Source organism: Corapipo altera, unplaced genomic scaffold (genome assembly GCF_003945725.1).
Source record: "Corapipo altera isolate COAL_440 unplaced genomic scaffold, ASM394572v1 98, whole genome shotgun sequence".
NCBI lineage: Eukaryota > Metazoa > Chordata > Aves > Passeriformes > Pipridae > Corapipo > Corapipo altera.
In genome coordinates this window covers 6,428,182-6,448,889 of record NW_020884914.1, presented here as the reverse complement: position 1 = coordinate 6,448,889, position 20,708 = coordinate 6,428,182, and the positions used below count along the sequence as shown (strand labels likewise).

Sequence of the window (20,708 nt, the reverse complement as noted above, 5' to 3'; positions counted from 1 at the left end):
GAGAACAGGAGAGGCTGGGGAGGGGATTAAGGGGGAGATGGGAGCACTGTTGTACTTGTCTCTGACTCAGGCAGTCCCTGAGAAACTCCTGCTCTTGCACCCCACTGTCCCTGCTGCCTCCCCTGGGTTTTCCCCTGGTTCCTGGTGAGAGGGTTCCTGGTGGGGTAGGGCAGCTGCTGCTCTTCTTCCTCATCCTCAGCTCCCCTGCAGGCAGATCTGCTCTGGATTTTGATCAGGAGAGAAGAAAAGATGTACACGAGTTCAGGGTCTGTTATTTATTTACATAAAAACACTGACTATTGCCACAGTTCCACCCCTGGGCAAACAGCAGCTGCCTGTGCAGGCTGGGCCGTGTTTGCAGACCTGGGTACCAAGAGACCTGCCCCTACACTGCTCGGGGGGCTGCAGGGGCAGGGCAGGAGCAGCCCCCAGGGGCTGACCATGGCTCCCAGGTCCTCTTCCCCGTGCCTGTGAGGGTGCTGCTGGCAGCTCCTGTCGCTGCCTGCTTGCCCCCTTCCTTCTGCCCCACTGAAGTGAGCTAAAAATACCCCCTACACCCACATGCAAGGAGGACCCCGCAGGGCAGTGCGGGGTGGGGCCCGCAGACCCCGCCGGGCTCAGGGCGGGGCTCCGGAGCTGCGGCCTGGTAACAAAACTCCTCTACTCTACGTGCCGGGCAGGCAGCGACATGCCGGGTGTGGTTTTGGCTATCGGGGCTGCCGGGAGCTGTCCCTGCCCCGGAGCCGGCGGGGCTGGGAGGGGGCACATGCAGCTGGAGCGGCCACGGGGGCAGGACGGAGGTGCTGATCAAGGGTGCAGTGCTGCTGCCGGTCCCCTCTCCGTGCTCAAAGGCAGCTCTGCCTCTCCTTGGGAAGGGGCTTTGCCGATGGGCTGGAGGGGGCCGAGAACCACCCTGAAACATGGTGTGTGGCACTACCCTCTGAGCCCCTTCCTAAAAGTGCCACCAGGGCTGTGCTGTGTCCCCTGAGTGTGCCGTGGGCTGCTCAGGTCCCCCCCCTTCCCTCCTGGGCTCCCTGTGGCTGCAGCACATCCCAGCAGCCAGGCACCCCCTGTGCTGTGGGACGGGGGTGAGCCCCTCCAGCACTGGGGTTACTGCAGGGGAGAGGGGCCTTGCTCACACTCCAGAGAGTAAAGGGGTGCAGAGCAATGCCCCCGCTCCTGCAGGGCACCTCCCACAGCATCTGGGGCCTGGGCCCCCCTCCCCTGTGCACCAGCATCGCCAATCCAGCTGTTCCCAGTGAGGACCAGAGCTCGGGGCAGGTGGTGGCAGCTCTGAGCGGGAGGGAGCCGGGGATAACACACACACACCACCGGCGGGAAGCGAAGGAGGGATGCACACGCGGAGACTCGGACGGCAGCGGGAAGGGGCCGGTGTCATTCCAGTGGCTCCCAGGGCGCTGTTAGCACATGCGCTTGTACGTGTAGATATAGGCCTTGCAGTTGGGACACGTGTGGGTCACATCCTTGAAGTCATCGAACAGGCAGGGGATCAGGCAGCAGCAGAGATCACACCTGGAGCACAGGAAGGGAAGAGGCAGAGGGCGGTGAGCTCAGGCAGCCCCTGGACACCGGGGGCACAGGCAAGAGACATGAGTATGTGTAGGGGCTGTCACCCCCCGAACCTCTCTGCTGCCCCAGTTCCACGTTGAGACCCCAGTCCTGCCCAGCAGCTCAGCCAAGGCCCACAGCACTAGGGCCACCAGGACCAGGACTGAGCGTCCACTGCGAGGCCCTAGCTCCCCCTGCAGCACTTACCCCATGAAGCAGCAGAAGAAGCCAAGGAGGAAGCTCATGAGCCCAATCTCGTAGGAGATCTTGGTGGTGATGGCTTGCTGGCAGTGGGGACACACTGTCTGCACAGGGGCACCCTGGAAGATCTCTCCCTGCAGCACCGTCACTGTGGTGGCAGCTCCCGGTGGGACGAGCACCGTCGCCGTGTGGCCGCCAGGAGAGGGGTAGTGGCCTGGGGCAGGGTAGTAGCCCATGGGGGGGTGAGGGCCTGGGGGTGGGTAGAACCCTGCTGTGAATGAGAAACGTGCACAGGTGAGCATCTTTATATGTGGCTGGAGAGGCACATCCTCACTGGGGAGGTCCCCATCCTGCTGCTGCACCACCACCGGGGGTACAGACTTAGGGCCAACCCTGCTGCAGGCACTGTGTCCCCCAGGAGCCTCACTGCAAGCCCCAAATGGCAGCTCCAGCCCCTCCTTGTGTCCCCCCCTTCCCCAGGAGTCATGTGCTGCCACCCCTCCCCACCCCCTGCATCCCCAGCCCCTCACAGGACTCACCCGGCGGCACGTAGGGCCCGGAGCCATCCGTGGGCATGTGGGGGGGCACGAACCCCGGCTGAGAGGGTGGCTCATACGGGGGGGGCCCAAACTCAGGAGGGGGGATAGGAACCCCCTGGGGCTGTCCCACCACTGGGGTGACACCCTCTGAAAGGAAACACAGAGTCAGCAGCCAGGGAGGCAGCAGAGCTGATGGGGAGATGGTGGCTTGGCTGTGTGGTCAGAGGGTTGGTCCCAGGGAAGGGGAACACATGAGGTGGGGGGCACTGCCTTAAGCTTCATCCTCTGGGCCACATGAAGCCCAAATTCACCCCACCTCACCCACAGCAGCAAGCAGAGCCACACTTTGAGCTGGGAGTGCTTCCTGCTCTCGTTGCTGCCCCCATGACCTCCCCTGCCTTCTCTGAGGGTGACATGGGGATAGATGGAGCTGGGCATTGCACCACCCTCCCCAGCACACCGTGCATGGCAGGGCAGAGCTGCCAGCAAAAGCCACAGCCAGGGCACTCCCAGGGAATCCACACTTGCTTGGCTCCTGTCTGATGGACAATGTCAGCACAACACCCCCGAGCAGCCAGGACCACCCCCAGTACCTGGTGCAGAGGGGGGCCCGTGCTTCTCCTCTATCAGCGGTGCCGAGGGGCCCCCCGGGTAGGGTGGCGGTGGGTCGTTGGACATGGCTCAGGGTGGCCCTGCAGGGACAGAAACCTTTAGAAAAACACCAGCCTTTGGTGCCACAGGCACCTGCCCAGAGCTGCACAGGACTTGGGGAAGGAGGTGACAACAGAAGGGGACAGGGCTGGTGCCACCACTGCACTCGCCTCAGCACCCACCCTGGGCAGAACCAGGGGTGCAGCCCCAAAGATGGACAGGCTGTGACCAGGCAGCAAATCCAAGGTGTAACCCCTTCCTGCTGGCTCTGCAGCGCTTCCCTGCATGGCCCACACCTGATGAACTGCAGCTCATCAGGGCACCTCTGGGCTGTGTGGCCACAGTCCAGGGCAGTGCTGGGCTGGAACCTGCTCTGCCAAGTGCCTTGGCTGTGGTGTTGGGGTACCAAAGGTGGGGAAGAGCTGCCAACGCTGCCCACAGCCCCCCAACTCCACCCACAGTGACACACGACACTGTGCCCTGAGGGTGGCAGGACCCCTGAGTGTAAATGCCAAGGCAGAGGCTGCAAACTCACAGAGCAGCTCTAAGTAAATCTGTAAACAAATCCAGTGAGCTAAGGTAAGACCAGCTTCAACAGCTGGGGCCACTCTTTTACATGGGGTACTATTCACCTGTCCTCTCCCTCGCAGTGAGAGCTCAGAGGCCTCAACAGAGCTGAGAGAAGCAATTCCTCTGAGTGGTGTAGTTTGGAAGCCGGTTCTCCCACCAGATCTCTGCAAAAGGAGAGAAGGAGTTACAGAGATGGAGAGGAGTCACAGCTGCAGTGCTGCCCTGGCCACCACACCAAACCCCCTCCTGTCCCCAGTGCAGGTACCTCCCCACGTGCCCCCTCGATGGCAGGTACAAGGCTCTGTGTCCTCAGCACGTGGCAAAGCCCCACCAACACACCCTGAGATCCAAGGAAGAGCAACAACATCAAGAAACCCGATCTCCCTGTTTTCTCTGGTTCAGTTATAACGTGAGTAAACTGGGAAATACAAATGAGAGGCTGCTCCCTCGGTGCTTGGGCTGGCTGCCATCAGGATGGGTCAGGGTGACACTGCTGTCAGTGCCCAGGAGCAGAGCCGGGAGCTCCCCTTGTGGGCTGAGCCCTCCCTGAGCCCTCCCTCCTTCACCCCAACAGGCCAGAAGCAAATGTGACCCTGCTTGTCCTGTTTGCTGACACCAGTGCCACGTGCTGGGCAGCCCGCCCGGAGCGCGCCAACCTCCCCGGCACGGCACAGCACGGCACAACCTCCCCGGGCACCAGGCCAGGCAGCCAGTGCTGCCCCAGCCCTGCATTGCAGGGGTGCCCAGAGAGGAGCCCGTGGGGCACAGCCACCTCCACCTGCAGTTCCCGGGTCTATTGGAGCCAAGGCCCTGGCAAGCACAGAAGGGAGATCCATCCCTCCCTCACCTGCTTGGCTTTGCTCTATTCCACTCCTTCTTCCTAGTTCACATTCCCTGCCCCCAGCAGCCTCCTGCAAGGCAGCAGAAAATCTCTCAGGTCACCAGTCCATGGAGTACCATCACCTGCTGCTGCTCAGGAGGAGCACACTGATGCCCCCAGGAGCTGAGCAAATTCCCGACAGGCACAGGGTCTGCCCTGGATGTCCACATTTACTGACTAATATTTCTCCCCCGAGGTCTGAAACTGTGTGTTGCAACCAGGCAGTTTCAAAGTGTAACAGCAGGGCAGCTGGGGGTCATCTTCCATCCTGCTCCTCTCTCCAATTTCTTCCTCAGACGCCCGGGGAAGGAGAGCTGCCACAGCACAGGGCGCTTCCCGGCACACTGCAGAGCCTCCCTTCTCCTTCAGTGACCTACAAAGCTGCAAACTGGGCCGTGCTCCTTTTAGCTCACTGGGGATGGGAAGATGAGAAGGACTTAGTCTTCTGAAAGTAGCCAAACACCCCACCCTGCACACCCAGACCTTCCTGTCCCTGTGCCTGCAGGGGTCCTGGATGAGGAGGCCTTACCTGGGGACACCAGCCTGCCAGGGAGCTTTCCTGGCCCCCACAGGCCAGCTGAGCCCACAGCTTTTCTCACCTAACAGATCTCCTCCCATTCAGATACTGCTTTCCCATAATGTAACATCTTTCAACACTCCCCAGCCTCAGTCCCCCCACCAAAGAGCTGGAAAGAAAACACAGGAGAGGAGGAGACCCACCCACATGCTCCACCAGCCACTCTAAAAACGCCCTTCAGATGAAGGCAGCCCCAGACCAGGCCAGCCATTAATCCTGCCACCCTGACCAGCAGGGAATGGCATCCACAAGGGCAATGGCCTATGGATCCCAGAGCCACACGTGCACTGGGATGAAGGAAGCTGTGGGATGCAGGGCTGTTCTGCTCATTCTTGGCAGGCTCAGTCGCTCCTACTGCAATATTCTGCTTATTAAAAGAGATCTGTAAAGAGCAGTCGCTCCTACTGCAATATTCTGCTTATTAAAAGAGATCTGTAAAGAGCAAGATGTTGGCTGTGTGCCCTTCCCAGGAGGAAAAGAAAAGCCTGTTGCTTTTAAGCCTCTTAGAAGCTGTTTCTCCTGTGGTTTCTTTCATCTTAATGCGAGCAGCACAAACCCAGCCCATTTCCGATGGAGAGCTCCGTGGGAAACCGGAGGGCACACGGCTTCCCCAGGGCATCCCTCACCACCCTGGCACGGACAGCTCCGCAGCATTCCAAGATTACCAGCCTTAAGTTCAAGATCTGATGAAATCACCAACGTCTAGAGCAGGTCCTTCAGAGCAAGGACACGCTGCGAGATCCTAAAACTCAAAAGGAGTTGGTTACCAGTAGGAGGATGGAGAGAGAAGATGCTGTTTCCAGCTAAAAATACAGATTAGCTCTTCTCAGCTGCAAGAGCAGCTTTTACTGGCTCCTCTACTGCAAACTAAGTACAGAGGATAAATCCACCACGGAATCACTGGAAACACAGCTCCTGCTAAATGCAGAAGACACACAAAGGCTGCAGACTTGCTACTGAAAATGAAAGAGAAAGGATTCCCATTAACCTGCTGGGGCACAGCACTGACAGACACAGCCAGAACAGCACAGCTCCATCAAGGCCCCAGAGCAGAAACGGCTTGTCCCACCTGGCTGTGGCCTCGAACTCTGTGTCCTCCTCTGGCTCTGGGCTCCCTAATCAACCCAGGGTCTCGTTCTAGGAAGCTTTTGGGTGAGGAGAAGAACAAACCTCTAGATCCCCCCAGACTGGGGCACAACTCCCAGCCCCAAAAGATGTGTCTGAGCTTTCTCTACACAGTGAGCACAGTCAAAGAGCTGGTGAGGAAACATGAGGCTTTCTAATCAGCTTCTTCCTGTGCACAGCAACTCTGAATCTAGTTAATGAGGGATTACAGAATCCTAGAATGGTCTGGGTTGGTAGGGATCTTAAAGCTCATCTCATTCCAACCCCTGCCATGGGCAGGGACACCTTCCACTAGCCCAGGCTGCTCCAAACCCTGCCCAACCTGGCCTTGAACATTTCCAGGGATGGGGCAGCCACAGCTTCTCTGGGCAGCCTGTGCCAGGGCCTCACAACCCTCAGAGGGAAGAATTTTTTCCCAAATATTTAATCTAAACCCACTCTCTGTCAGTGTGAAGCCATTCCCTGTGTCCTGTCACTCCAGGCCCTTGTCCAAAGGCCACTGATTGATGCCCCAAAGTTCCTGGTTCCCATTACTGACACATCCTTTGGTGACACAAAGCTCTCCCTGCTACTTCCAGCAGTGATGAGAGGAGCTGGTGTGTCAGGGTCCAGTGTCCCCTGCTGGCTGCACTTCCCTGTGTTACATCACTGTGGAAACAGTCTGGGATCCAAACATGACAAGAGGAAAGGTCTGTCCATCTGACTTGGTCTCCAGACAGGTACAATGGGCAAACTTCCCAAAACCAACTGGTGTGCAGTGGGACCAGGGAACACTGCGCCACCAGAACAGGTCCTAGCACCATAAAATAGACAATGCCACAAAGAGGACACCCACAGATCATTCCTGCACTGCTTGGAGACCCAAAGATTTGGTCTGGTAACACCATTCTTGCCAGGCAGCAGCTGCCTGTGCTTCAGGCTGCCGAAATCTCCCCGGGTTAGACAGACCTGCCAAGGACAGAGCAGATGCCGGCAGGTCTAACTCACGTGCGAGCCCCGATGGTGCAGCTCTGAGTCAGCCTCACAGCTGAGATCCCCTCCCACGAGCACAGACACTCAGTGCTGTCCCTGCTCCTCCTGCACTTGCTAACTCAGCCCCACAGTGATTTGGCTGTGTTTTCCCACCGGGAGCAGTGTCTCCAGCCACCGAGACAGGAAGCAGCGTTTGTTCATCCTCGACCACGTTCAGTGACGTTGCCACTTCAAAAGCTGCTGCTGCTCATTTTTGGAGCTCTTCCCCCCCCCCCCCCCAAAAAAAAAAAATAACTTCTGGTATTTAGGAAAGGAAAAAACCACACTAAAATTCAATGAATAAAGGATATGAGCACTTTCAGCTTCATGGCACATCAAGCAGACACAGATTCCAGCTTCCAGGCTTTTGTAAATACAGCTTTAAAAAGCCAAGAGTTCTGAAGATGATGGGCTCCCTCACTGAGCCCAGCCTTCTTCCTTTAGAAACAGGAACAGCATTGTGGCCAACACTATCCCAGCTTTCCTGGCCCCAGGAAAAGCTACCTGTGTGCCACAGGCTACTGGCTCCAGAAATTGGGAAATACTGAGACTAGGAAGGCAGAGAGGTGTGCGAGGTATGAGCACAAAAGGCAGAGCAGGATGCTGGCAAAATTTCATTTGATGAAAGCCAGTTATCCTTCAAAGTGGCTTTAGAGGCAGAAAGGGGAGAGAACCCTGATCCTGGCAATCTCAGCCTCCTTCCTCCACAACAGCATTTCTGAGCAGCACCTCCAAAGCCAGCCTGGAGCTGTGTGTTCCCTGTGTTACCTGTGCCCAGAGCACACCGGGATGTTCCCTTTTCCCCGCCCCATTCCCTGTGTTACCTGTGCCCAGGGCACACCGGGATGTTCCCTCTCCCTGCGTGTGCCGGTTCCCACACAGCTCACCGGGATGTGGCTCAGCTCCCACTGCTCCTGAACACACCACACACAATCCCACCGGACAGCTCTTACCTTCAAGGGAAAGACAGCAACAACCCCTGCTGAACAAGCAGTATCAGTGGTTACTTCTGCCTGGTTTTTATGTGGAACAGCAAAAAGATGTTTTCCCTGTCAGGGAGCCAAACTTCCCCCTCAGCCCTGCCTCTTCCCATGCGCATTTGCTGCCTCCAGGCTGCACCGGAGCCAGGAGGGAAGGAATGAACAGCACACAGAGCTTCAACCTCCTTCAGAAAGAGGGTGCCCTGGCAATCCCTGACCATGTACCCGCTCCTTTACCCCACCATTAACCCTGGCAGCACCTCCTCAACTCCTCCTCCTGGTCCTGGGCACAGCAGCAGGAGGGCACATGCCTGCAACGCTCCGCAAGGCACGATGGAAACGGAAACCTGAGCGAAGGACTACAGGGAAGGTCTGTTCTTTTTCTGAGCAACTCAGCTGTGTTTTCCCAAGTCCAAGTCACTTGCCAGGGAGTGCAAACCCACTGTGCAGGAACAGCCAGGCTGCTCCCAGATTTCTCCCACACTTCTGCACTAAGATTTCAGCTGTGGAAAACTGCTGCTTCCAGGAGGCTCAGGCTGTTCCTTCGGTGTGGGGATGAAGAGCTCAGCTGGCAAGGCAGGACAGCAGCAGTCCTTTAAAACAAAGGGCTGCTGGAGGAGAAGGTTATTCACCATTCAATCCAGGTATGTCAGACAACCAAAGCTCCCTGCTCTGCTCTCCAGTATGTGAACCTCCGGAGGAGCATCCCCATTGCAGCCGTTTACCTGGGAACCTTGGACACGTTTGACCTTCTGTGTGCCACCACCACCCAGCAGGCAAATCACCTCAGAGCAGGATCCTCGCTGGAAGCCAGGTGCTGTATCCAAAGCAAGACTTCTCAGGGCATTAAATCCAAAGCACAATCTGATAATCTCCATGGCGCAGCCCTGGCTCAGCTGCCCTCGGCCAGAGATTCAAATTACTGCTCCCTCACATAGCTCCTCTGCATCAACATCAGGAAAACCAGACCCAGAATCCCCCCTGCTTAAAACAAGGAGGGTTTATCTGCAACACCCACAAAGGGTTACGTGCAGGAGGAGTGTCTGCAGGACCTGCTGCTGCCTCTGGGATTCTCTCCAGGACTATTCCCCTCTGGATGGGCTGACCAAGAGCTGTTGGCAACTCCATAGTGGGGCTGCAGAAACAGCCTTGCCAGGACCTGTTTCACCTGAACATTTAAAGAAAAACCAGCCAAAATGAAAAGAACAACTGGGGTAGTTCTTTCTCTCTCTTGTGGGCTCCCAAGCCATGGCACCTGGCTGTGGGAGACACCACATGCCAGCAGAGACATCCCAAAGGAGCCAAGACATCCCAACAGAGAGCCCTGTGATCAATGAGGAGAGGCCATAGAATCACAGAATCATAGAATTGTCAAGGCTGGAAGAGATCTCTAAGATGATCCAGTCCAATCATCCACCCAGCACTACCACTGTATCCCTTAAACCACTAAACCATGACCCCACTCTTCAAAGCTTACACATGCAGAGGCACTGGGGAAGGCTCAGTTGTGCACAGAACTCTCTGCACCACCAGGGCAGCTGAACTTGGCTCCCAGAGACGGTTTCCTGAACACAGAACAAGCTGGGAGCATTCTCCTGGCCCTGGAACACACACTGTCTCACTCAGGAGTTCTAACTGTTCAGACCCTTCCAGCTGCCAGTGACCTGCCTGCACGGAAGAAGACAGGCTGCAATATGCCAGGTGTTCTCATGGATGTGATTAAAAACAACATTAAAGCCTCTGCATCCTAGAAATCTGCTCCAGAGAGATGAGAAAAGGAGGGTGATGCAAGCCAAATCCCTGAGGAACCAGAGAGTTTTTCCATGAGACTTTCCCTGGAGTTCACAAAGAATCCAAGCTAACACTTGATAACATCCATGGGAAAGCACCCAGTGATATCAGCAGCTGTTGCCTCCAGTCCTTAATTTTCCCCCTGAGAGGACATATCCTGCATTACATCATCCCTTTGATATCTGGTTAATAATGGTAATAACACAACCTGCCAGAACACAGAGCAACTAAAACCAAGATCCACTCCAACACTGCTGTCTTAACATAACACCAAACTTATCTGTGGCACAAGAGTAGCTGTTCATTTAAACAAGCAAACAAAAATACCCCAGCTGAAGGAGCTTAAGGCAAGCAGGAGGTTGGGAAGAAGCTCTGCAGTTCCTTGCATTAAGGACAGTCACAGATCTGAGCTCACCTCTGATGGCAGCTTGTAACAGAGGCTTAAGGATGAGTTAGGAAGGAAGCAAAGGCAGAATGACCTCCCAGCCAGTCCCTCCCACTCCCAGCACTCAGGGTTTTGGAGAATGGGCAACCTGGAGTTTCTCCATGGACCACCCCAAATCCTTCCCAGCCCTCCAGCTCATGGCAGTGGCAAGTTCTGCTCTTCAGTTATCTACACAAAAAAGCATCTCCTGCTGTCAGAGTCTGCTGCCCCCCCTTCCAGGAGCACCTCCCAGCTCTGCACAGAGAAGGTGAACCCACAGTGATTACCCACTACGTCCCACAGCTCAGCTCAGCATTTTAGAGATTTCCTTCCCAAAACTAAACTAAAAATATTTTATTTCTTTATGCACTCATTTTTGCGTTTCTGCCCCTTCTATAGAATTTTTTTTAGAGAAAGTCAAATCACACAGCCACATCATTGCTGAATCAAGTTGAGTAGATGTGTGACTCCCATTAAATAACAGTGAGCTCCAAGGGAGGAGGAAATTAGAGTCAGAGAGGATCAGCACTTTTGCATTTCAGCTTCAGAATTAATCAGAGCCCAAGAGCCTATTCAGAATTCCCTTGCAGATTTTGCAGCACAAATAATTTTGAATACATTGGTGGTGATTCCAGACCCGTTTTCCTTTTAAGTGATGAACAGAACATATGTCATGGAACTGATGTTTTCTTAACCAAGGAGAGCACCAGCTCACTGTAGGACTAACTCCAGTCTGCAACAACATTAGCATTTCCCATCCTCACAGATCCCCCTGCCTTGGCGCCAGGGAATCTGCTGACATTCAGATTTAACAGGTACAGTGTCACCTTGCACTTTTTTTCTGAGGATTAGTGTGAAGTGCTCTGTGTCACTCTGTTTTATGTAAAGCCCTGGCTCAGTCTTTGCAACAGAACATGGTTTGGGGTTAAGCAGGAACGTGTATGGAAGGTCTGGGATCTCTCCTGAGTCCTACTGCCAACAAGGAGGACCCATGTACATCCAGAGACACGTGCACTGGAGGAACTTTTCCTGCTGAGGCCACTTGTGTAACCACACTCACATTTAGCTCCCACAGAACTTTCCATTTCCAGACTGGGACCACTCTCAGGGTGGCCCAGGGCCACCAGCATGGGACTGGCTTGTCCTGTGGCACAGGAGGAGGGTGCCCTGCACTCCCCTGCTCCCAAGCCCAGCCCATTTGGGCTTCTCAAAGACAGATGACATGTCCCAGCTCACAGAGGGGAAACCCCCTGGATTAATCAGTAGTCACTGAGTGTGCCCAGTGCTGGGCACCCCTGAGTCACACACGGCTCCTGCCATTCCCAGTTCTCCCTCCAGTTCCCACCAGACTTGGCCAGTCCACACTGACTTCCCAGACCAGGAAAGTCATTTTGCCTCCAAGGCATTTCAGGACTGTGGTTTCATTTTGCAGCACCAGTTCCTGCCAACTGCTCTGTAGCCCCTTTCCCAGAACTCCCACGTAACGACCCGCTACGTATCTGCCCCTCAGGTCACCCAAAAGCTGTTCCACCTGAGCCTGATTTGCCACCACTGCTCGCTCGGAGGCAGCACAGCCACCCTGCCAGGGGGACGGTGGGGACACACAGAGCCACACCTCTCATCTGAAATGTGAGCAGGTCTGACCAGAACATTGAACAGGACACAGCCAGACCTGCAACTGGGCACACAGAGCTGTATTCCCTTTGAAAACAAGGAGGAAGGAAGAGAGGTGGTGTCCTCATGCCTCTCCAGGCACCATCCCAGTTCTGGCGTGCGAGGGACATCACCTGGATATGAGGCATTCCGACTCCAGAACGTGGACAAAGCCAAGAGACCTTCTCACTGAAAATCTACCACAGCAGCTGGACTCAAAGCACCCTTAACACACATCAACACACCTCCTCAAGTCCCTGCTCTAGGCTTTTCCAAACCCTTTCTCTGTGAGGCAACACCTCTCTGCTTTGCCGTTCCATGGAAAGCACAGCTGGTCAGAGGGTTTGGAGCAGCCCCGAGGCCGGATCACTGTTCTCACAGCAGGGGATGGGAATGGGATTCAAGCCCGTAATACCAGGATGCCCTCAGGGCAGGTAAACAGCTCAGCTGCTCCAGAGGATTCAGGGCTGAAATCCTCTCCTGAGCCCGAGGAAGACGGAGCGGCTGCCACAGTTACAACACTGAACAAGCTGGGAACTATTTTTTTCTCTCACTGGAATAGCCCAGCAGGCAGCTCCAAACTGAGCTCCCACCCTCCCAAATCATGGCAAGGAAGGAGTCTGAAAAGCAAAATAACACCACCTGTGTGTGGCTAAATAATACCATGGACTTTGGGGGAACTCCATTACCAAAACACAAATATTCTCCAGGTGACACCTCTGTGGAAGAGCTGCAGCAAGCCCAGGGGAAGAGCTGATATTTAACAGCACTGGAAACGGTGCCCAGTTCCAGCTTCACTCTTGTGCTCAAAGGCTATGTTAAGATTTTGGAGGAGATTTTTGGTCCCAGCAAAGCAGGTGGGAAGGGCAAACAGCACAGACCCAGCTTCCTGGGAGCACCTCCTGATATAGCACAAAGCAGAATTAAGTTAATTAGAAGACACAGTGAACACACCTCTAAGAAAAGGGCAGCGCACACACACCAGCAGCAGCTACTTATCCAGTGGGCAGTTAAAAATACAAACACAAAGCAGTCGGCAGTGCATGGAAATGCCATCCCCACTGCCCTCCTCCACTCCCAATTCTCCTCCAGCACAAAGCTCCAATGCTCCCTTCTGCCATGTGTTGGGTGACTGGGACCCTTGAGGACCTCAAAAGCATCCCAGGTTGGAGTCACTGCAGCAGGGGTACAGCCTGGGCTCTAGTCCATGATTTCCTCCCAAAACGAAACCGTGCTGAAAATCCCAGGGGTTCATTTCCCAGGGGTTCCTTTCCCTCTCTTAAAAGGGTGGCCTGCTTCTCACTTGGAGAAATGGTCAATAAAATCCAACAGGCTGCTTTTCATTCATCCCCAGCCAGAAATCTAATCTCCTGTTACCAGCACAGGCCTGAACACAGCTACCACATCTCTCATTTATCTCCTGCGGGTACCAGCACGTGCGGGTTTTACAGCTGCAGAGACCGGGGCTGCCTACATCACAACGACTAATTTATTCTCAGAAAGGCTAATTTAATCTGGCAGTGAATGTTCTCAAAGCCTCCTCACACAGAAAAGCTTTTATCTTGGTTGGCTTAACAACAATACAGCATATCCAAAAACGTGGAGGGATGCTAAGGAAGAACACTAACCTTGTGTTTCGAGTCCTCTAGTCTGAGAAATTTCTCTTGGTAACCACAGGCTCTGAGAAAACATAGAGTGCCTCTGGGTTTTTTAAAAAGCCAACCGTATTTTCCAGACTAAATATACAACAGTCTACTTCCCCTCCTCATACAACTGTGTCTTGACAGAAAGAGCTGTGCTCTTAGTAAAACTAAAACCCAGCAAGGATTGTTTAATATTAGACACTACGTTCATTTCCAACTGCATATCAAGAGCAGCCACCAGCACACCTGGCCTGGGGTGTGCTACCTGCCATGGCAGGTGACCTTCTCCAGCCCACATCAGAGAGGAATGAACTTCAGAAGAAATCCAAAAGCTGTTTGTATTAAAAAGCTGCCCCATGAAGCATTTCAGAGCATCCTACGGATTCCCAGCCTCTGCAATCTGCAGGAGGGCAATAAATAAGCAATCAGAGAGGGTTTTTTTCATTGTTTTTAAATTCTAGGTGATATTTTCCCCTCATTTGTGACAGACACAGTCAGGCTGAGCCATCTGATCCGTGGTGCTGCCTCAGCCCTGCACAGTGTCTGCAGATCACCTGTGATGTACAGACACGGCATCTGGTGCTGGTCCTCACCCTGGCAAGGTCCTCACCTGGATCTGCTCCTTCCACAGGAGAGCCAAGCACAGCCCCTGGGAGTCAGAGGGGCTGAAAAAGGCAGATTTAAGCTTTACAACAGACAGAGTCATACCAGTCTAACCCTCCACACTCAGGATTGTTACCACCATGCTGCTGGGAAAGAAAAGCTGATGCTGTGCAAGGATCACAGCCTGAATCATGCCTGAGAGGGCTCCTTTGCTACAAGGGCAACATGCCTCAGATGACATCCAACAATTTAGGACAATTGAGTAATGTGGGAACAAGGCAAAAATCAGGGGGAAACAGAGCATTAGCACAGGCCACAGGAGAGATAAAGAAAAAAACAACACAACACTCCCCTTGTTCCTATCTGTCAGGAATTGCTGTCCCAAGAATAGCCTATTCAGAAACCAGGAAACTCAGAGAGCAGCAGGGAAGGGCTGAGTCATGGCCATTTGGAAAAAAAAAAAAAACCAAAACAATCCACAACAAAACAACCCAAAAGGGAAGGAGAGAAAACATGGGACAGCAGCTGTTCTGGGTCTTGGAGATATGAGTAAGTCAATCCAGAACATATTAGCCAATCTTTATTTTCAAAAGCCCTGCAAACACGTGGTACTGCCATAAAAAGCAGTTGACCCTCCCCCTGTTCCTGGGAAGCAAATTTAGCTCTGGTTGTACCAGGAAAAGTTGCTGGTGCTTCCCGGCACCAGCCCCTTGATGCAACACCCCCTTGGCTGTGCACGGCTGCCAGGACACAAACTGTTCCCTGTTTATACCCTGGTTTTTGTTCCTCCACAACATCAGCATCCAAATATCACAAAGACTTACAGGCTTTCCCAAAAGGAAAGCACAGTCAGTCTAAGGGATGTTATTAGCAGAGGGTGAGGAGCCCTGGAAGGGCACAAGATCAGACATGACTTGGAGAGGTTTCCTGTGACTCTGTGAACGGCCCAGCAGAAGCCAAGTGCTCCCATCTCCCATCCAGCCTCAGCACTGCCCATGTGGCCCCCAGGAAGGCCAGGCTGCACTCAGGTTTTGCTCAGGTCTTCCCACACGACAGTCTTTGTTCCATGACCTAAATGAAATCAATTTTACAACAGTTCTCCCCAGGACACTAATCTTATTCACTCACCCATCATCTAAAAGATTATACCTGCTCTCCAGCTGTGGGGCTCTGGGAGGAAGCTCAAGGGATTTCTGAGCAATGAGGGGCTTATTTTTAATACAATTCCTTGATGATCCCTCACGAATTAGGGAGGGGGTGTGTGTATCTTTTCAATCAAATAACTGTGCTTGAAAACACGTTTGGAAAAAATCCCCTCCAGTTCATTTGATCTTGCACCATGAGGTACTGTCAGATTGAAGTTGCAAAGGTGAGAAGTGGGAAGACCCTCAGAGTCGGTCCCTGGGGGAAGAGAGCTGACTGTACAGAGTCTGGCAGATCACCTGAGCTCAGGTGTAACCATGCCTCAGCCACCACCTTTGTCTTGGTGAAAGGTTCAGCTGTCAAATGATGTAAGTCAGGGCTTCCTGCTATGAGCAGCAGATCCCATTTTGGGACGTCAGTGCTGACAAAAACTGCACACACGGCCCAACAGCAAGAGAGAGCAAGTGCCTGTGCTTTTCCTTTTTATAAAGTCCTCTCAGCCTGAGAGTGGGCTGTATTTCTGTGGGGTTTTTTTCAAGGAACAAGTTAAAGCTCAGAAACCCCAACCCAGCCCTCTGAGCAGTCAAAGTATCTCTCCCTGCAGCCCACACAGGTCCCTGGTCCCAGGCAGGAAGGGGAATTCATCCTGCTGAGAAAGCAGCTCCCACAGACCTCACCTCTTCCCAGCTCTGGGAATGGCTGGGATAACCACAACACCTTCACACACAGACCCAACCTTGACATTAACTCCAAATATGAGAGTTCAAGCAAACTGTCCCAAAGCAAACAGGCTCTTATGGTTCATATTGTGAGTAAAATTCCTCTTCTCTCTGATCACACAACGCAAGGAGTGAATAAGGCTGAAATACAGCTACAGTATGTGCTTTGCATGTATCCCAGAAAGATGTGATGGAGGGAATTTAGGATTGTAAGATGGAATGCAAGATGGAACAGTAAGTCTGTAACTTAGAGTGAGAATAATCCTTTTAAAAACATCTTCCAGAACTGTTAATAGGGAGACAGGTTGTTAGGGCAAGTAGGGAAGGTTTTCTTTTGAAATGCAGAGGTTGGGTATCAAAGAAGGTTCAGCAACATACACAAGAGGGAATGGTCAGGGCACCACCTCAGCACAAATGCTTCATCTTAAAATCTATAAGAGCACTCGGTATTACCTCATTTTCTTATGTATAAAAGAGGCAAAGGATATAACTAATTCAGAGTTACCCTACTAATCACAGTAAGTAATAGAGACATATATTACTTAACTTGCACAGAAAACCCCAGCTCATCTCTTCATTCTCTGATCATCTCAGGTTCCACCATGCCAAGAGGTACAAAGTCAAACATGCACAGCCAGCAGCTGTTCCTCACAGTTCCTAGGATGCTAATTACATTGCCATCTTTTGGGGATATTCTAAATTCAGGCCTGCTAAGAGAGTCTGCACTGAAGTGGGGCCTCACACAGGAGATGTGCAGCACAAAGCACTTTGCTCCTGCCTCCATCCTCTACCCAGATCGATGACCAGCACAGGGCTGCTCTCAAACAGCCCCTTTTTCACCACCACAAATACACAAACTGTAAACTGCAGCCAGGAGGCAGCTCAGAATGAATGGGCCCAAAGCAAAAACTGTAACAGCAGCCCAGAGTTTCCCTGAGCGTTTCAGGCCAGAAATAAAACCTGTGCTCCCCCTGCCTCAGAGACTTTATTCTGGGAGAAAATGGATCGTGGTTTCCTACAGCACCTGTTCTAATTATGTTCCCTTTGATCAGAGAAGGAGATGGGTCCTGTGCAGAGCATGCAGAGATCTTTCACTGCCTGTGAAAGTGGCACTGCTTCTCCCCAGCTGTGAGACGGATACCGAGTGCCAGTCGGGAACAGCAGGAGAACAGCCAGGTGAGGATCACATCCCAAGGCACAAGTTGCTCATCACATGCTTTTTGGAGGAAAAAAAAGTACGTGCACATCTGTGTTTGCACACTTGTGTGCTCAGGTGCCTTGCTCTGAAACCTTCAGGAGAGTCAACTGGCTCCAGGCTGGAGTCCTTTGCCTGCATAACAGCTGCAAAATCAGGTCCTTGGAAGCAAAACCAACCAAAAACCTTGCAGAACAACTGAACTTCCCACCACAAACCATCACTGTTCCTGTATCAGGGAGAAGGGAAGGTACTGCGCAGTTAAAGTCTTTCCTTTTAGAACATTCCTATTAAGAGCCACGAGGCATATCAGCACCTATCTGTTGTTTCCTAACTCTCCTGTCTCCCTTTTTTCAGGTGCTTTGCACAGATCAGTTTGGAGAAGCTGGCACACCTGTCTAGAAGCTTGAAGGTGTATTCAGTCCTGCTGCCTCTGTTATTTTAATCTCCATATTATGCAGACACTGTTGCCTCCCTGGCTCACCTGGCAGCCATCAGCCTTCCCCTTTGCTTGGTGCAAAGCTGAGTAAATGTGACCCTGCACATAGGAAAACTGTCACATGGTACGTGCAGCACATGCACAGAGCCCTGGTAATACCAGCAAAAGTGAAGCACAGCCCCACTGCAGACCAAAAAAAACCCCTTATTTTAAAAAAAATTAAGTTCCTTTCAACCCAGGATATCTTTTCCTGATTAAAGCAATTATAAGAAACCAAATGTAGGGTTTTACAATGTACCACAAACATTTGTAGAACTCTGAATTTCATACTTCTCTTTACTCAGAAGCAAAAAACAAGTCTTGGATCAGAGCAGATGCGAAGAAGTCTGTGTATCTCCTTCCAAAACCACTCATCCTCTTACTGAAAGATCTCCACATCAACCACATCCTTTAAACACATGTATTTATCTGCTAAATTCACATCTGAAGAGGAAAAAAAGATACTCTTTCACATAATAAAGTTACTTCCATCCCTTTTTTTGCTATGTTAGTAAGAGTGGCAATGGCAACATTTCTGCAGGTGACAACACCGTGCCAAGAACCCAAATCCCCCGAAACTCAGACAGCGTGGGTGTTGTGTACTGTCTGGCCCCTGACTGAGCATCCCTCTGCTACAAGAGTGCATTATCTCTGCTCCCAGAGCATGTTTGCCACTTGTGCCTCATCCAGAAGGAAAGCAGTGGCCACTGCATTACTTCCCACGCACAGAAGTGGCTGATTAGGAAACGATCTTTAAAAACATGCTCAAAAACCAAAAGAGGGTGTCTGAGAGAGACACCCTCCCTCCTTCCATAACAGCAGCTGAGACAGAGCCACAGGCAGAACAGAAACACGAGCACCTGAGTTTCAGAACCAAATCTGAGGTGCAGCATCTGTTGAGGGAACACAAGAAACTCATCATGGTCCGTCTTCTTAGGAAGGGCTCAGGTTCTGAAAGAGAAGCTCCCTCACTGTTACCTGTCCCCATCACACCTGTGGCAAGATCTTTTGGTACTCTGCATAGGAACACACACATCCCTTTTCCCAGCACCTCCCTGAGCAGCCACTGCAGCCCCACCACCCCCGAAACAGCAGCTGGGCAGGACTGTTTGCTCCACTGCTTGCTCCATGTGGCATCACTCAGGGGACATCTGGGGACGTGTCTCCATCATCTGCCCTTGTTAATAGCCATAAAGTCACTGCCTCCCTACCTCCAAGCAGGAATTAGCTCCTCACGTAACACCTAAGGAGAATACACCAGGGACATCACTAAATGCTTCCGGGGATTTCCTGGGGCACATGGACGTTGTTACAACACTGAGACAGAGAAGCCTTCGGGAAAGGGAAGTTTTCAGCTTATGCTTTCCACACCAAGACGAGTTTGTTTAGTTCCTAAACATGAATGAATGACATACTGTGATTGTATACTACACTATGTAATACTCACTCTGGTTTCCCCTGCTGCCTACTCCGGTCACACTCTGAAAGCAGCAGGGCCTCTGCCAAAATCAAAGCCCCGTTTCAAGCCCATTGGGTGAAGGGAACAAACAGGAGGCTCTTGTGCATAATCCCAAAGTGTTTCTCAGAGAGTTTTACATACATTCCAAACCCACTATAATTATAATTTAAAATACTGCTACTTCAAATTGTTGTGCCTGACCTTGTCTCTACCACCTGGTATTTTAGGCTCAGCCTGGAACATGACAACTGCCAGTCCCCTCACCAGTTCTCACTGGTGCAAGGAGACCATCTCTGAACAGCTTTTCCAGTGATGCCTTGGGCCAAGGGACACACACACCTACGCTTGCAGTGACCTGGAGAACGTTAACCTTGAGCATGGCTCGTGTGGATGATCCAGGGGACCATCCCAGCCTGCCTGTTCCCACTTCCCTGCACAGCCCTGGAGCTCTCCCCAGGATCCCAACCCCATTCCTCTGTTCAGCAGGAACCAGAACCCCCTGTGCTTTTTCCTAAAGCAACTGAACGCTGCCTCTCAAGTCCTACCCTTTGCCTCTCCAGTCCCCTTGGGAGGCAGAACCAAGATGTCATCATTTTAATGGTCAAAGACCTCCCAGCTTCCCACTAACATTAATTCCTTGGTATTTGTTGCTGTGCTGTGCTGTTAGCTGAAGGAGCTCTTATTTCATACCACTAATATGCTGATGGACATCATCATCCTCACCATCATCATTTCTCCTCCTGCTTGTCAAGCTTCTTTCGGCTCCTCTAAAATGGGCTCATCATTCCTCAGGAATCACTGGACAGGCAGTTCCAGCCTGAGCTCGTCTCTCCCGAGCAGGGATGGCTGCAAAGGCACACGCTGGTCCCCAGGCCCGGCTCCTGCTCTCCCGGGATCCCGTCTTCTCCTCTCACAGCCGTGCCCTGCCCGCAGTCCTCCTCATCCTCCCGGCGAGCTCATGACCTCGGCCGGGCACCGGCGCTCGCCTTACACCGCGGAGTCTTTTCCCGAGTACACGACCTCGCTTTCCGTCTGATTAAATTTCACCCCTCCAGCCCTCCCGTCCCAACCCTCCCCGGCCCTGCCGAGGGCACCGAGCTGAAGCTTTGTAAGATTTTAGCAGCGCCCTGCGGCACTTGGTCAGCGTTAAAGGCCCGTCCGAAGCCGGGGCCGCCTCCTCCCCCTCTCCCGGCCCGTGTCCCCATCCAGCCGTGCCTCTGCCCCGCAGCTCCGCCGCAGACGCTCCAGACACGGCCCGGCACCGAGCCCCGGTCCCTCTTCGCAGAGTTAACCCGAGATTCGTTCCCAGCCCTTCCCTTCCCAGCGGCGCCCGTGTCCCCCGCGGTGCTCAGCGTCCCTCCACGGCTCAGTGTCCTCCCCACTGCTCGGCGTGTCCCCCTTGTCCTCGGTGTGTCCCCCCGCTGCCGTGAGGCCGCCGCGGCCTGTCCGGGGCCGGGGGGTCCCCGGGCCGCCCTCCCGCCGCCCCCCGGGCCCCGA

The 20,708-nt window shown here is 53.1% G+C and overlaps 1 protein-coding gene across 4 annotated transcripts; it reads right to left on the bottom strand.

The window, feature by feature from the left end:
* Positions 1-260: 260 nt before the first annotated feature.
* Positions 261-20,271, bottom strand: CDIP1 (cell death inducing p53 target 1). 4 transcript variants are annotated; one of them, XM_027655056.1, is made up of 6 exons: positions 19,935-20,271; positions 3,593-3,694; positions 2,903-3,001; positions 2,310-2,456; positions 1,777-2,038; positions 261-1,533 (listed from the first exon to the last, which is right to left on the bottom strand). In XM_027655056.1, the coding sequence occupies exons 3-6, from the start codon at positions 2,985-2,987 to the stop codon at positions 1,422-1,424; spliced, it is 606 nt and encodes a 201-aa protein (XP_027510857.1). In that variant the 5' UTR covers positions 2,988-3,001; positions 3,593-3,694; positions 19,935-20,271; the 3' UTR covers positions 261-1,421. The 4 variants fall into 4 exon arrangements, with proteins under 4 accessions (XP_027510857.1, XP_027510854.1, XP_027510856.1 ...); XM_027655053.1 differs by having other exon boundaries at positions 1,777-2,041; positions 19,935-20,270; XM_027655055.1 differs by lacking the exon at positions 19,935-20,271 and adding an exon at positions 8,077-8,375 and having other exon boundaries at positions 1,777-2,041.
* Between the last annotated feature and the right edge of the window lie 437 nt (positions 20,272-20,708).

Excerpts from the sequence above, each read along its gene's own strand:
- CDIP1 (XM_027655053.1), bottom strand. The coding sequence starts at position 2,987 with ATGTCCAACGACCCACCGCCACCCTACCCGGGGGGCCCCTCGGCACCG. Across the intron at positions 2,457-2,902 it reads CGGGCCCCCCTCTGCACCAG|AGGGTGTCACCCCAGTGGTG; the intron begins GTACTGGGGGTG and ends GTTTCCTTTCAG. Across the intron at positions 1,534-1,776 it reads TTCTTCTGCTGCTTCATGGG|GTGTGATCTCTGCTGCTGCC; the intron begins GTAAGTGCTGCA and ends CCTGTGCTCCAG.